This window comes from Vigna angularis, chromosome 3 (assembly GCF_016808095.1).
Source record: "Vigna angularis cultivar LongXiaoDou No.4 chromosome 3, ASM1680809v1, whole genome shotgun sequence".
NCBI lineage: Eukaryota > Viridiplantae > Streptophyta > Magnoliopsida > Fabales > Fabaceae > Vigna > Vigna angularis.
The window spans coordinates 7368310-7381378 of NC_068972.1; the positions used below are offsets into that span (position 1 = coordinate 7368310).

Genomic DNA, 13069 nt, shown 5'->3' on the forward strand with positions numbered 1-13069 from the left:
ACGACCATCCGTGCATAATAAATGCTGGTGCCATAATATCCAGTCACATGCAATATCAGATTTTTTTTTCCTCATTCCTTTTAAATCTCCTAATGTCCACCATATTTACACAAATAATACAGTTTTAATTTTAAATTGATCTCCAAACCGAATTTTAAAGTGATTTTGTATTTTTATTTTATTTTGAATTTTATTAAGAAGTTATATATTTTTTAATGAAAAATTATGTATTTATATGTTTGAATTTTATTAAATTATACTTTTGAAATATATCTTCTTCTTTTTTATTTTCATTTATTAAAAAATAGGAGACGAAAATACAAATTAAATGATATGTTTAACAATTATTTAATAATTTACTTATATTAATTATTTAATAATTTTTTTAATTATTTAGAATATGATTTTATCAAATATGTTTATATAAGATGAAATATATATATATATATATATATATATATATATATATATATATATATATATATATATATATAAGTTATTTTAATTTCGTTCATGTTTTATAATTTTTTTAATTAGAGATATTCTAATAATGAAATAAAAAATAATAACTGAATAGAAAATTTATTTATTCAATTTAATTAATTACACATAGACTTGACATATAAAATAAAAAGAATTAAACAAAAAAAATTATAATACTGGTAGTTTAAATCTTATACCACCTTTTGAATCAATATAATTCCATTTTTTCATATATTTTCATTATTCATCAAGTGTTAGTGGATTTATATTTATTATTTGATCCAACAATTCAATATATTTTCAGTGATAATACACAAAATGAATCTATATATTGATTTTTTTTACTGATTAATCATTTGTGTAATATCATTATTTAATTTGATTTGAAAGTGTTATGAATAAGTTTATTATTAACTGCTATGACAAAAAGTAGTTTATTTCAGTTACTATTTTACAGTCCCATTCAGACATATAAATAAATATTTTCTCATTACAAAAACATATAACTTTTTTATTTTTTCCTTCCCCTTTTATTTTAATGAAATTTTAAATAAAAATAATAATAAAAAACTAATTCAGAATTCAGTTCCCAACAACCAAATTCCGACTAGTATTTTGATCACTATCGGAAATCAAAATTCAACTTCAAATGCTAACATAAAATCAAATGTTAACATAAAATCAAAACTTTGTGTAAATATGATACTAAGTATGCTATATATGAAGTTTTAGAAAGAATCTATGTAAGACAGGAAAAAAAATCTGCAATATCAACGTGTTACAGCAATCCAATTATAAGGTTAAATAAATGTAATTTACTATTTACTGTAATCATACTAAAATAAAATAATATAAATGTCACTCTTATGTGAAAATCATCTATGAAAAATAACTTCGTTTCTAGTTTATTACATCTCAATGTCACATATCTAAGTAATTCAAAAATGCAAATGAATATAGTATCCAAGGATATCAATGTTGGACAAAGAACGAGTAATAAGATTCATTAGATCACACGAATCTTATTTAGCAAACCCGCATAATTATGAAGATGTTAATATTTCAGACACTTCAAATCCTCAATGCCGGGTGCAGAGAATTTGAATGACTGACACATGAAATAATAAAGACACCGTTCATCTCAAGAGAAAGATGTTCCACAACAGAGGAGGCGATGGTATTATTATGACTGTTCATTTTCCCAAATTCCAGAAGCCAAACATGATACTTTACTATTACAACAATTTCAGAAACAAGAACAGGTTTTCACGTTTATTACTAACCTCCCAAGAACTGTATATAACTCTTCCTAATTGGTGGCAATGCATTTTGGATGCTACACGCAGGCTTGACAATAAATATCTCCACCCCTCTTTTTTTCTTAGCTTACGAATGACATGATAAAATAGAAGAGAACGTTCAACATACATCAATCCACATTACATAACGGCTATGCACATATTGGAGAAAATTTGGAGATCTGAACCCCCTATTCATGTGCCTCGATATACCACATCAAAATAAAACGTAAAGGCTTTATCTACTCTTGATTGAAATGATCGTGCTTTCCCTGTAAAACACCTGTAAGCTCCACATACGACTCCAAATAATGCCTCTCAAACTATACTAGGAGGATCCCCAAACCAGCTGCAGGTAGCACGGGCCCAGCGTGTCCTTATGCAGTCCACCAAAGGCGCATGCTGGGAAGGCTCCGGTTTAGATACTTCATTGTCCTTCCCAGCAGAGTCACTAGCACTAGGAGCAGATGAAACCTTCACATCTGCCATAAATTCCTCAGGCGTCCACCTTGGAGGCACTGAAACTCTCAATTTTGTCAGCCGGGGTCTTTGTAGTGGAGTTTCACCCGCAGAATTTACTTGGCTGCCATTCAGATCTGATTTAGCAATCCCATTAAAATGGTATAGATCAAAGACCTTCTTACCCATCAATCCTGATGAATCCTTCAAACCTCCCAAACTTTTGTCTAGATCCAAAATTACTTGCCAGAATTCACTCCACACAATGAACCCTGCGGAGCAAAGATGTTCCAGCTTCTCTGGTGGAAATTTGATATCTGTTTCTCTGAGGACTTGATGGAAACCTTCCACACTAATGAAACCACCACCTCCACTCTGATCTTGTGCATCAAAAGCTTTGCGTATCTGTGTTTCCCTTCCTTCCAGTTCATTCTCACTTTGAACGCTGGGGTCTAGAGCAAACAGCACAGTGTAATGGGATTCACTCCCCACAACCCATATAGGCCATTTTGGAGATTTCAGATGCTGACCAACCTTGCAAAAATTCAGGGATTCTAAAAGTGTGAGAAATCCAACTTCCACATCTCGAGATATACCTTTCAGAAACATCCCTCCCCCTAAATCCATCCTTCCATCAAACACATTAGGGACAGCCTCCCCACAGAGCAGTAGGTTCACAATTTCCTGCAGCACAAGATTCAAAGAAAAAGACAAACTCACATTCTAGTTGTACAAAATTATTTATCAGCATTACTTAAGGATGGCAACTCTTTCCAATTATATGTAGCACGTATCATACCTGAGAGGCATGCCCAAAAGGTGCTGTAACCAGTGGTAGGCTGGGATCATCCCTGTCGCTTTGAACCAAGTCCTAAAGGAGAGCAAAATATTAAATGCATTGACTAAGAATTTTTCAAGTCATAATAACAACTGATGCAAATTCACTTATCCAGTGGAATTTATCATATCTAACTTACCATTTTATTCATCACATTAAAGGATGGGAAAAAATAATAGATTCAAAATTTTCTAAAAACCATGTAAACAGAAATAGTTTTCTTTAAAAGGATGCAGTAACAATTATCCCACTGCTTTACACAGCTTTCAACCCATATAAGCTCAAAATTTACAGATTAAGATGATCTTTGGATGTTAAAATCCTGGATCTAACTCGATATTAATCCCTGAGTACGCAAGCTAATTCACTACTATGAAAGATATTGTCATCCACATTACTTCAATCCAGATTCCACAATATTTCAGTATCAACAATACTAATCAGAGGCTGTGATTGGACACCACACTTTTTAAAGACTCTGATATTTTTTTAAGCCAATTCAAGCCACAGCAACACATTAATTAGCTAGGTTGTCATTGGCCTCCTGCATATTTCCAAGCATTTTAAAGACTCACACTCATATCTCAAATACATGCATTTTTACATCCAACTACCGGGACAACCAAAACACAATAAATAATTCTATCACCTTGTCATTGGTTTAAACTTTTTGGGCTGTTTGTCATTAAAACAGACATACGCTACTATTTTCCACTACATGAATTATAGGAGCAAACAATTAGAAGTATAAACTCAATCAAGCTAATAATACAGTTAACAAGTCACCCAGCAGAATTCTTCTAATTATGCAAAAAGAGTTTGTATATTCAGTCACAAGTAGTTGATTCTTAGTAGGAAGAAAAGAAAATGGTAGGGGAAAATAGTCCAATATCTCTTGCTTTAAAAGACAGTGAATTCAGGGACTGTAAAATGCAATGTGAAGTAGAAGAGATGGAAGCAGGCAAACATACCAGTCCTCGAGAAAGTAAAGCAGAGATTAGGAAAAGCAATGCTCCCATTCGACTTTGGAAGAAGGGAAGATTAGCTTCAAGCCGTTGCAATGCAGTTGTTTGTGATGCGCATGTTTCGACTCTAAGAACTTTCTGCAGATCCACGGCAGATTCAATAGAAAGACCTTGAAGTGATTTTGCAATAACCTGTTAATTAGACAAGACTTCATTCATCTGATAAGGTTATCATGGGAGAGTTACAGTAGAAGACAACAACAATAAGATAGGGAATTCAATTCAAAATATTGCCAACAAAATGCCATGCAGAAAACCAATATCAGTGTACAATAACCAATGTACCTCATCCTCTGAAATCCCTTCAAAACGCGGAATGTCATTCTCTGGAAAGCTCAAAGTTGCAATCACAGCCCTTCTATTACTTCCACATGAAAATAAAATTTCAGCCATACTTCTTACGAGGGCCCTGCCACAAAAATCCCACAACAGAAATATATCATTAAGCACTGTATATAAAACCATGAAAGAACACGCTGACCACTTTTAAAGACCAGTGGAACTCAGAAGGACATCAGATAGGAACCAAGATTTATAACCATGAGAATATGATTCAACAAGAATAGATTTGGTTAATAAGGATGTCATAGTAGAATCACAATAGAAGACACTGATAACAAAAGGAAATTTAATTCAATCTTATTGCCAACAAGATGTACATAAATAACCAATATCAGTACAATAACCAAGGTACCTCATCCTCTGAAATCCCTTCAAAAGGCTGGACATAGGAGAATCTGAAATAAGCACATTTAAATATATGGACATATACTAATAAGCAAATGAAGTCCACAACCAGAAAACCTGAAATCTTCACCATTCAATAAGAAAAATGAGAAATAAAGATTAAACTATTATGAACCCACAGAAAACCCAAGAACTTGCACTTGTACTAAATACCAGATTCAAATAAATAAAAAAGAAGTGAATACTGCAGACATAATTTGAGAGCTAGGACCAAGTATTTCTCCCCAATGCTTGGTCACCATAGTCAGTTGATGAAACAGTGGGAAAGAAAAGTTATTTAGACACCAAATCTTGAATATGCTTAATAAGCCAGTATAAGACTAAGACCAAGGTAAAGGTATATCGAGCTCAAAACTAACACTTGGTGAAATCCTAATATAGAATTGTATATGTTCTGAATGTATTGTATGTCTAAAGCAGACCACACAGTATGTATTTATACTATTTTACAAAATCAATTATAATAAAAACACCTAATAATTAGGAATCAATCATCCTAATTTCTTAGATTATGTAACGGTTAATTTTCTACAAATCTGTAACAATTGATTATATTCTAACACCTAAAATTAATGGAAAATTACTTGTGGCATCATATTGCTTTCTCACCCTAGCCATGACCCTTCATACATATATCAAAGATTGCATGAATAAGAACTACAAACTCCTTTCTTCTATAGATCACTCCATGATACCTCTCCTAACCATGTGCCTTTTTCTAAATTAGAGAAGAATCACACACAAGCCTTTTTATTCTTCTGACAATGCTCCACTAAAAATCAAAAGTATATTGTTTTTTGGAGAACCTACTCAGCATTAACCAATACTTTGAATTGGGTAGTCAAACTTCCCGTAGATATGAAATCAAAGGCAAGCAAAGTTTTCTATATAATTTCCTTAAAAATAACTTCATGCCACCTTCCTTTTGTAGGTTCGTAGGATGCTCTTCCCCTTTCATAAAACAAGTTTCAGCCATTTTAAAGTCAAACTAATGAAAAATCTAGAGGATATAATGGCAGATTTACCCTCTCCGTTTGCTTCTCCTAGGCCATGATTTACATGTGAATCCTAGTACCTCTGGATGTTCTCCCCACATAAACATACACTTCCCTTCTGAAGAAATCTTTTCTCCTAATAGTATTAGCTGGATTATAGCTTCTAAGAGTTGCCAAAATTTTATTTTTGTACAAGCTTTAAAACCTACCTGAAATACTAATAATCGAAATAAAGTATTCCCATTTTCCATCACAGACACAGCTATGAACCTATCTGCTAGGCTGTTACATTTATAACATCATTCTTTCAAAAGTTAGCTACAATTATACCCATCTTATTTCTTGATTTAAGCTTGCCAATAAACCACAACTTAAAACCCCAAAGTATTAAATTCCTTTACCTTTTCTCCTACCCACTTAGTTTCATTTTTTTTCTCTCCTTACATGTATGTAAAATTGATACACCTAATCATGGTGTATACTATTTTCATTGATTGACCTGTAGCTATATGTATGCCTGAAGTTCTGTTCCTAAACAAATAATTATCCAGCAAATCAACTTTTTTGCCCACAACAATTCGTGGAAATGTGGGTACCCTTGCATTTTTGTCCATATCAAGGCAGACAGTAACTAGGAGAACCCTTCCCTAAAAGGTAGTTGCTAATTGGAGAGAACCCAAAACTACTACATGGAGCATCTCATAAACTCAATGTGGGACTTAAACATCTGAGGTTATCCAAGCCCTTATAAAAGACTGCTCCAAAGAGTCAAGGTCTAAGCAGTTGATTGACACTCTACAATGCTTCCCTTAACCCCTCCATCAGTAGCCTTTTCCGGAAGAATCATAACCTGCTCAAATACCAATTGATCCAAAGCCAAGCATTTGAGAAACCTCCCTTGCAAAGTTGGGGTGGGGGATGAGGGTGAACTAAACACTTATTGCAAATAACATCCTATAATACTCAATGTGGGATTTAGATGCCTCGTGGTATCCAAGTTCCTAAAAAAGACTTTATATTAAATTCTGACTCAATTTTGTTGATTGAACAAATACTATTGCTGTCTACTAATCATGAAGTAGAATAAGTTAACAATGAACTCGATCAAAATTCAAAATTATTAAAAGCAAAAATATAAAACAATATTAAAAAGGATAGTTAATTGAATCAAAAACAGTATTCACGTTGACAATACACCAGGAAACAGGGTCCTATAGACCAAAGAAATTGCAGAATGAAGATATGAAGTACAGAATACAACAAATGAATATAATTTAATTATAATGAATTTTACCAAGCTAAGCACAAATGACTGGTAAGGAGAAAGTTAATCACCTTACTTTTACACCTTCAGTGAGTGAAGAAAAATTATAAGATGGAACAGACAGACTTTTAAATGATGCACCCAGACCCTTCTGTGGCAGGCATGGTACATCTTTCAACTCATCACTGAAGAAAATGATGTGTTTAAGCACAAATGCCTGAAAAGTTAAAGAAAAACATGAGCAAAACCAACACAGGACAAAAACATGCTTTTGGGAATTTACATTACGTCAATTCTTTATAGTCGTTGGAGATAGCACATTGATATATTACCAAATTATAATATATAAGTGGATGAAAATCTTATATTACACGTCATTTTTTTTATATTGAATTAAGTTTAAGGTCCACCTTTTACAATTGTGTTAGAGTCTATCCTAACAAGATCCGTTGGGTCTATCATGTCTTCATTATCAAGACCACACACAAATATTTAGTCTAACACTCAAGATGTCTAGCCCTCACTATGAGGTGTGTTGGAGATGTCATGTCAACCAAAGATATATGGTCAAATTATATAATATATAAGTGGAAACTCTATTTTACAAATTAGTTTTATGAGATTGAATTAGACCCAAAAATTTCTTTCTAAGAATAAACAGATGAAATAAAAATAACAAATGAATATTTAATTATATGCTCACAAGCGAACTAAGTTGTTACAACAATATATTTATTCATTGAATCAACAAAAGTCAACACTACTATATAGTGGAAAAGTTAAAATGAACAAGCAAAGGAATTTCCACTGGGTGTGGGTGGAGATGATATAACCTGCCCCTATTTACTTCTTAAAGTTATTATTACATCTTTTTTTATGAGATAAAATTTATTTTTTCTTAATTGTAATGAATTTTAATGAATAAACACATGCACACAATAATTATGTATACAGATCACTATAAAGTATATAAATGAACTTGATATGTTTTTTGCAATACTATTTAATTTAATAAAAAATAAAATTAATAAATAAAGTTATAATATGCTTTTTCTCAAGATGTTTAAATTCTTAATATTTGTGGATATCAAGACTTGCAGTCATCTTCCCCATTCCCATCCTTACATGTGCGTAACAAGACATCATTAAATTTCTTTTACTTGAAACATATACATGGGAAATCATATAAAGAAAACACCGAATAGATTTATCATACAGCCATTTGCTAATATTTTCTGCCTATAAAATACTAATTTACTGCCTATAGTTAATACGTGTGCCACACAGTCAGTGTCTAACATTCTAAATGTTAAAGCACTCATTTAGTGCTTATTGTTCCACTCTTCGATACAATTTAGTCCTCACAGCCCAAAACCATTGTAAAAAGGTCCCAACAGTTTAAGAACAGTTTGTATATTAGCTGGGTTTGTTATACTGAAGGTCCCTATTTGGAGTGGAATTATCACAACCAGATCAGTACCACTTTCATTGTTTGAAAAAGGGACTTCTTAAACAGATCTGAAAAATGGACAATATAGAAAAAAATGTAGCAATTACTTGTATAGCTGCCAAAACGCCACAGGGACCACCTTCATGCTGCACTAGGCCCATTGATGTTACAGGATCAGAGCTAAACCTATGGTGCATTTTTTCAAAGTATTAGCAATAAAAGCAAGTACACAATCGTCCGAATTTAAAAGTATGGAAACCAAATTTAAGAGAAAAGAAACTTTGAATTGATTATACTGAGTTTTATAGAAGTGATGAGCTTCTGTTTACAGCAGTTACACATAGACTACGGATGCGTGTCTAACTGACTGGATCAGTTGTAAGAACCTAACTATGACAGCTGTAACAATCTACTCAATACAACAGATAACACGGTGGTATCTAACTGGCAAATTGATAAAAGGTATTATACACTCACAAAAGGTATACAAAAAGTAATTCAAAAGTCAAAACATCAATATGTTAAAAAATATAACATGCAAATGAAGAGTTGAAAACACACATTCATGATTTCCTTTATAATGATGTTTTTTCAGTTAAATTCATTCATTCATAAATTATGTTTCACAAATACAAAATGTGCAGCATAGCAATAGTTTCACAGCAGAAAGGTTCAACTGGACATGATAAGCAAGTTTCAAAATAAGAAATATTGGCCCTTTATTAAAGGACAAGATACAAACATGTCATGCCAATATTTAGTTATTATATTTAACATACCTCCATAGAAGCTCAAAAATGAAAATAGCTCCAAGTAACAAACAAATACTATCAAGGAATGACAACACATGTTCACGATTTCATTTATAATGATGTTTTTTCAGTGAAATTAATCCATTCATAAATTATGCTTAACAAATAGAAAATGAGCAGCATAGCAATAGTTTCACAGCAGAAAGGTTCAATGGCCCTTGATGTGCAGAAGCAAGTTTCGAAATAATAAATATTGGTCATTGATTCAAGGATAAGATACAAACATCTTGTGCAAATATTTAGTTATTACATTAAACATACCTCAATAGAAGATAATAAAATGAAAATATTCTCCAAGTAACAAACAGATGATATCAAGGAACCACAGCACCAGGCATGGCTTTGCTATCTAATTAAGAAGGAATGTAGCATCAAGTGAACAACATACTATGTATGACAAATAATTTTGCCCCTCTACAACATACAAAAAGGATGATGTTCAATAGGAATGTTGCATTCTCCTGTGGTTTTCTTTTTGTTAGTTTTTTCCAAGTCGTTTCAACAGGAACTTTTTCATTCTTTATCAAGCAAGGAGAACCAACCAATTATTTCATAAACTGTTTCCATCAAAGCAATCAATGAAGAATCGTACACAAGAAATTTGTCTAACACCAGTACTACATAAGAACTTCAACCCTAACAGTCCCTCATTTACTTAGTCAGGCTTTCACATAGGAAGTTCTATACTTCCTCCAAAGGAAATGAGCAAGAAAGGCATATCGACATTATGTTAACTAACACAGTTTTATTTTTACTGCATTCCTATACCTTATCTAAATCTTATTGTTTTACTTTTTGAATGATCATTCAGCAAGGCTGTAGCAATTAGGTATATTTAAAAAAACCCTCAATATGTTTTACTGCTGGGAAAATGCATTATTTTGAAGATAAAATAGTTCCAATCTCCCCCCTTTTCTTGTAATATATATATTGTATTTTCCAATGCCAGAATATACAGGTTGGCATTTGATTATTGATTAATAGTGAGAGCATGGCAGTGAAATCATGGGATTTTCAAGACTGTATGAGTAACTAAGCTCACTTCACAATCAGAAATATGATACAAATAGATACACACCCTCTTTCAGAACAAACACATTATATCCAAACCGAAATAACTCCGACTCCAATCACATAGAAACAAGGAACACGTACAGCTGGATAGCATAACAATATTACCGGGGGAAGCAGGAATATGCATCGAAACATTTAATAAGAAAAACAAAGCACAAAAGAGGCATACCAATTACATGATCATCTAGAAAATTAAAGTATACAACAGGGGTTTCAATACAGGAACATATTAAAGATTTGTGTCTGTTAATCCTACACTTGGTAACATATCCATACACTTCAGATAAATTAATAAGTAATTAGAAATTATAAAATACCGTATTCCCTGGTTGCTCCACTGTGCAAGAATCCCCTTAGAGACTTCATTCCCAAACACCATAGAAAACAACTGATTTGCTTCTTCCGCTGAAAGTTCCTTACTCAAATTCACACTCTTCAAACGCAACTCCTCTCTCCTCCCCAATTCAACACTTTTCTTCCCCGGTGGCAATGATGATGGCAAAACCCTCACCGCTGCCGCTATCCGCTTCTCCGCCGCCGCCGCCATGAGCTCCCTCCGCCGGGTCTTAGACTCTGGCGAATCTTCCGACGATTCCGAAACCGCCCCGGCGGCGGCATCCTGCGGCTTGCTGCGCTTCGTCTCCGGCGTCGCGCGCTGCATGCTCATTCGAATCGCCATTTGCAAATCCTCGTCCTCTCCTCGATCCCCCATTCCCGAACGGATCAAAAACTTCAATACCAAAACCACGCAAAGACAGAGAAACCCTAGAAGAATTATTTTTAGGGCTCCGTTTCTCGGCGATCGAGAATCGAAGCTTCTGGAATGGAGTGTTTTGCAAAATCGAACTTCGATTGGGGCGAATTGGAATTCGAATCGCAATGGAGGGGCAAAAGTGGAAATGAATTTGTGATAGGGTGGCGACGACAATAGCGGGTTTTGGCGGGGGTGAGTCCCGGTGAAAACGGTGTCGTGAGAGGATGAATCTTTGTAGTGGTATTATATGCGTAATGACTGCGAGGCCCCTCAGTTAAAGATTCGCGTAGTGGTAGAGTAAGTAATTTCAGTGAAAGTTGAGGGTAGTGTAGGGAAAGAAACATTGAAAAATTGATTTTGCAGTTTATAAAGGAAGCCACCGGCGATACTTTCCTTTAACGAAGAGGAAACAAAAAGCGCTTCTGCTTTACTTATTGAGAAAAGGAGGAATATTAAGAAAATTTATTAATTATTGCTGCTTGTTTTTAAATGTTATCAATTGTTTTATCCTCCTTATTTTACTTTCGTTTTAACGTGTATATATTTGACAGTATTATTCTATACTGTCAAAACTCATTTTTCATTCCCATTTTTTAGTATATACCTCATTGGTATGTTTTAACTAGAAAAGAATATAGTATTTAGAAGTAATTTACGTCATATTAACTATTATAATGTTAGTCAACCACCAATTACCTTATTCATGGCAATTTTTTTGTTGTTGTTTTTTTTTTTGCAAAAGTTTATTTAAATAAATTAACTAAGAAAACAGAAACAATAAAGCATTAATTATTATTATTATTATTAAGAAAAGAACATCCAAGTTAGAATGGTTATTTAATTTTGAAATGCTGAGAAGTTAGCGATGTTGATGCCGTTGGCAGCGAAGAAGGAGAGTTTGTTTATACTTGTTTGATATTCAGATAAAATAAACTCTCTTTAATTATTTTTTACACTTAATAACACATTTGATTTAAGAGAAATAAAAACGATAATAGATTATTTTCGGAAACAAAATATTTTTACATTGTATGCACTGAAAATTGACATACATTTTTAAAATAATAACAAAGGTTAATTAACAAAATAATCAGGATAGCTTATTAATTAAATATTCCAATGAATAGCAATATATATATATATATATATATATATATATATATATATATATATATTAAAATAAGATATTATCTAAGAGAAATGAGTTTGAAATTGAGGAGTATGTTATTAGTATGTAAGGAAATAAATCCAAAAAAATATATAAGTAATATTCTCTTTGATTTGATGGTGTTAAAAAAATTTAATATTCAAAATAAAAAAATAAAATTATTTATAAGAAATTGAGATGAATATTATGATAAGTTTTTTTAAGAGTGTATAATTTTATTTATGTTGGATTTATATGGTAAGTATGTTTGAATAGATAGTTGTTATAGGGTTTTGATCCGGGAATAATTTTACTTTAATTTATCATAGGTTTTTTAATCAATGAGTTAATTAGAGTTTTGGACGAAGATGATGTTAGTTATTGTTTTTTTTAAGTGTGCGTAGTTCAAAAATTTATTATATTTTTTGTGGGAAAAATCATTGGTCGTTCATGTTTATGTTTTATGAAATATAATTTTTGTCACGTGGTGAAGTTTCCCATGTTTTGTATTTTTTATTTAAATAAATTGGCATATGATATCAAATTATTGGTAAATTTTGGTGTGTTTGACTTGGGTTTAACATGACTTAATTTGATACAAGCCTAAAACTTTATATGTATCTAACTTTATTTGATTTGATACGAATTCGAATCTAATAAACTATATATAGGTCTAACATAATTATAACTCAAATGTCAAATTTCATAATAATGATGTCTAAT

General features: G+C 32.3%; 1 protein-coding gene across 1 annotated transcript; it reads right to left on the reverse strand.

The window, feature by feature from the left end:
- Positions 1–1624: 1624 nt before the first annotated feature.
- LOC108325965 (uncharacterized) lies at positions 1625–11607 on the reverse strand. The gene is made up of 7 exons (XM_017559141.2): positions 10763–11607; positions 8667–8745; positions 7181–7326; positions 4389–4512; positions 4050–4235; positions 3040–3111; positions 1625–2924 (listed from the first exon to the last, which is right to left on the reverse strand). The coding sequence occupies exons 1-7, from the start codon at positions 11155–11157 to the stop codon at positions 2100–2102; spliced, it is 1827 nt and encodes a 608-aa protein (XP_017414630.1). The 5' UTR covers positions 11158–11607; the 3' UTR covers positions 1625–2099.
- Positions 11608–13069: the final 1462 nt, after the last annotated feature.

Bases quoted from the DNA above. Each gene is read 5' to 3' on its own strand.
- LOC108325965 (XM_017559141.2), bottom strand. From the start codon at position 11,157: ATGGGGGATCGAGGAGAGGACGAGGATTTGCAAATGGCGATTCGAATG. The intron at 3,112-4,049 runs GTATGTTTGCCT...GCTCTCCTTTAG, and splicing joins CTTTACTTTCTCGAGGACTG to GACTTGGTTCAAAGCGACAG. The intron at 2,925-3,039 runs GTATGATACGTG...CTTGTGCTGCAG, and splicing joins CTTTTGGGCATGCCTCTCAG to GAAATTGTGAACCTACTGCT.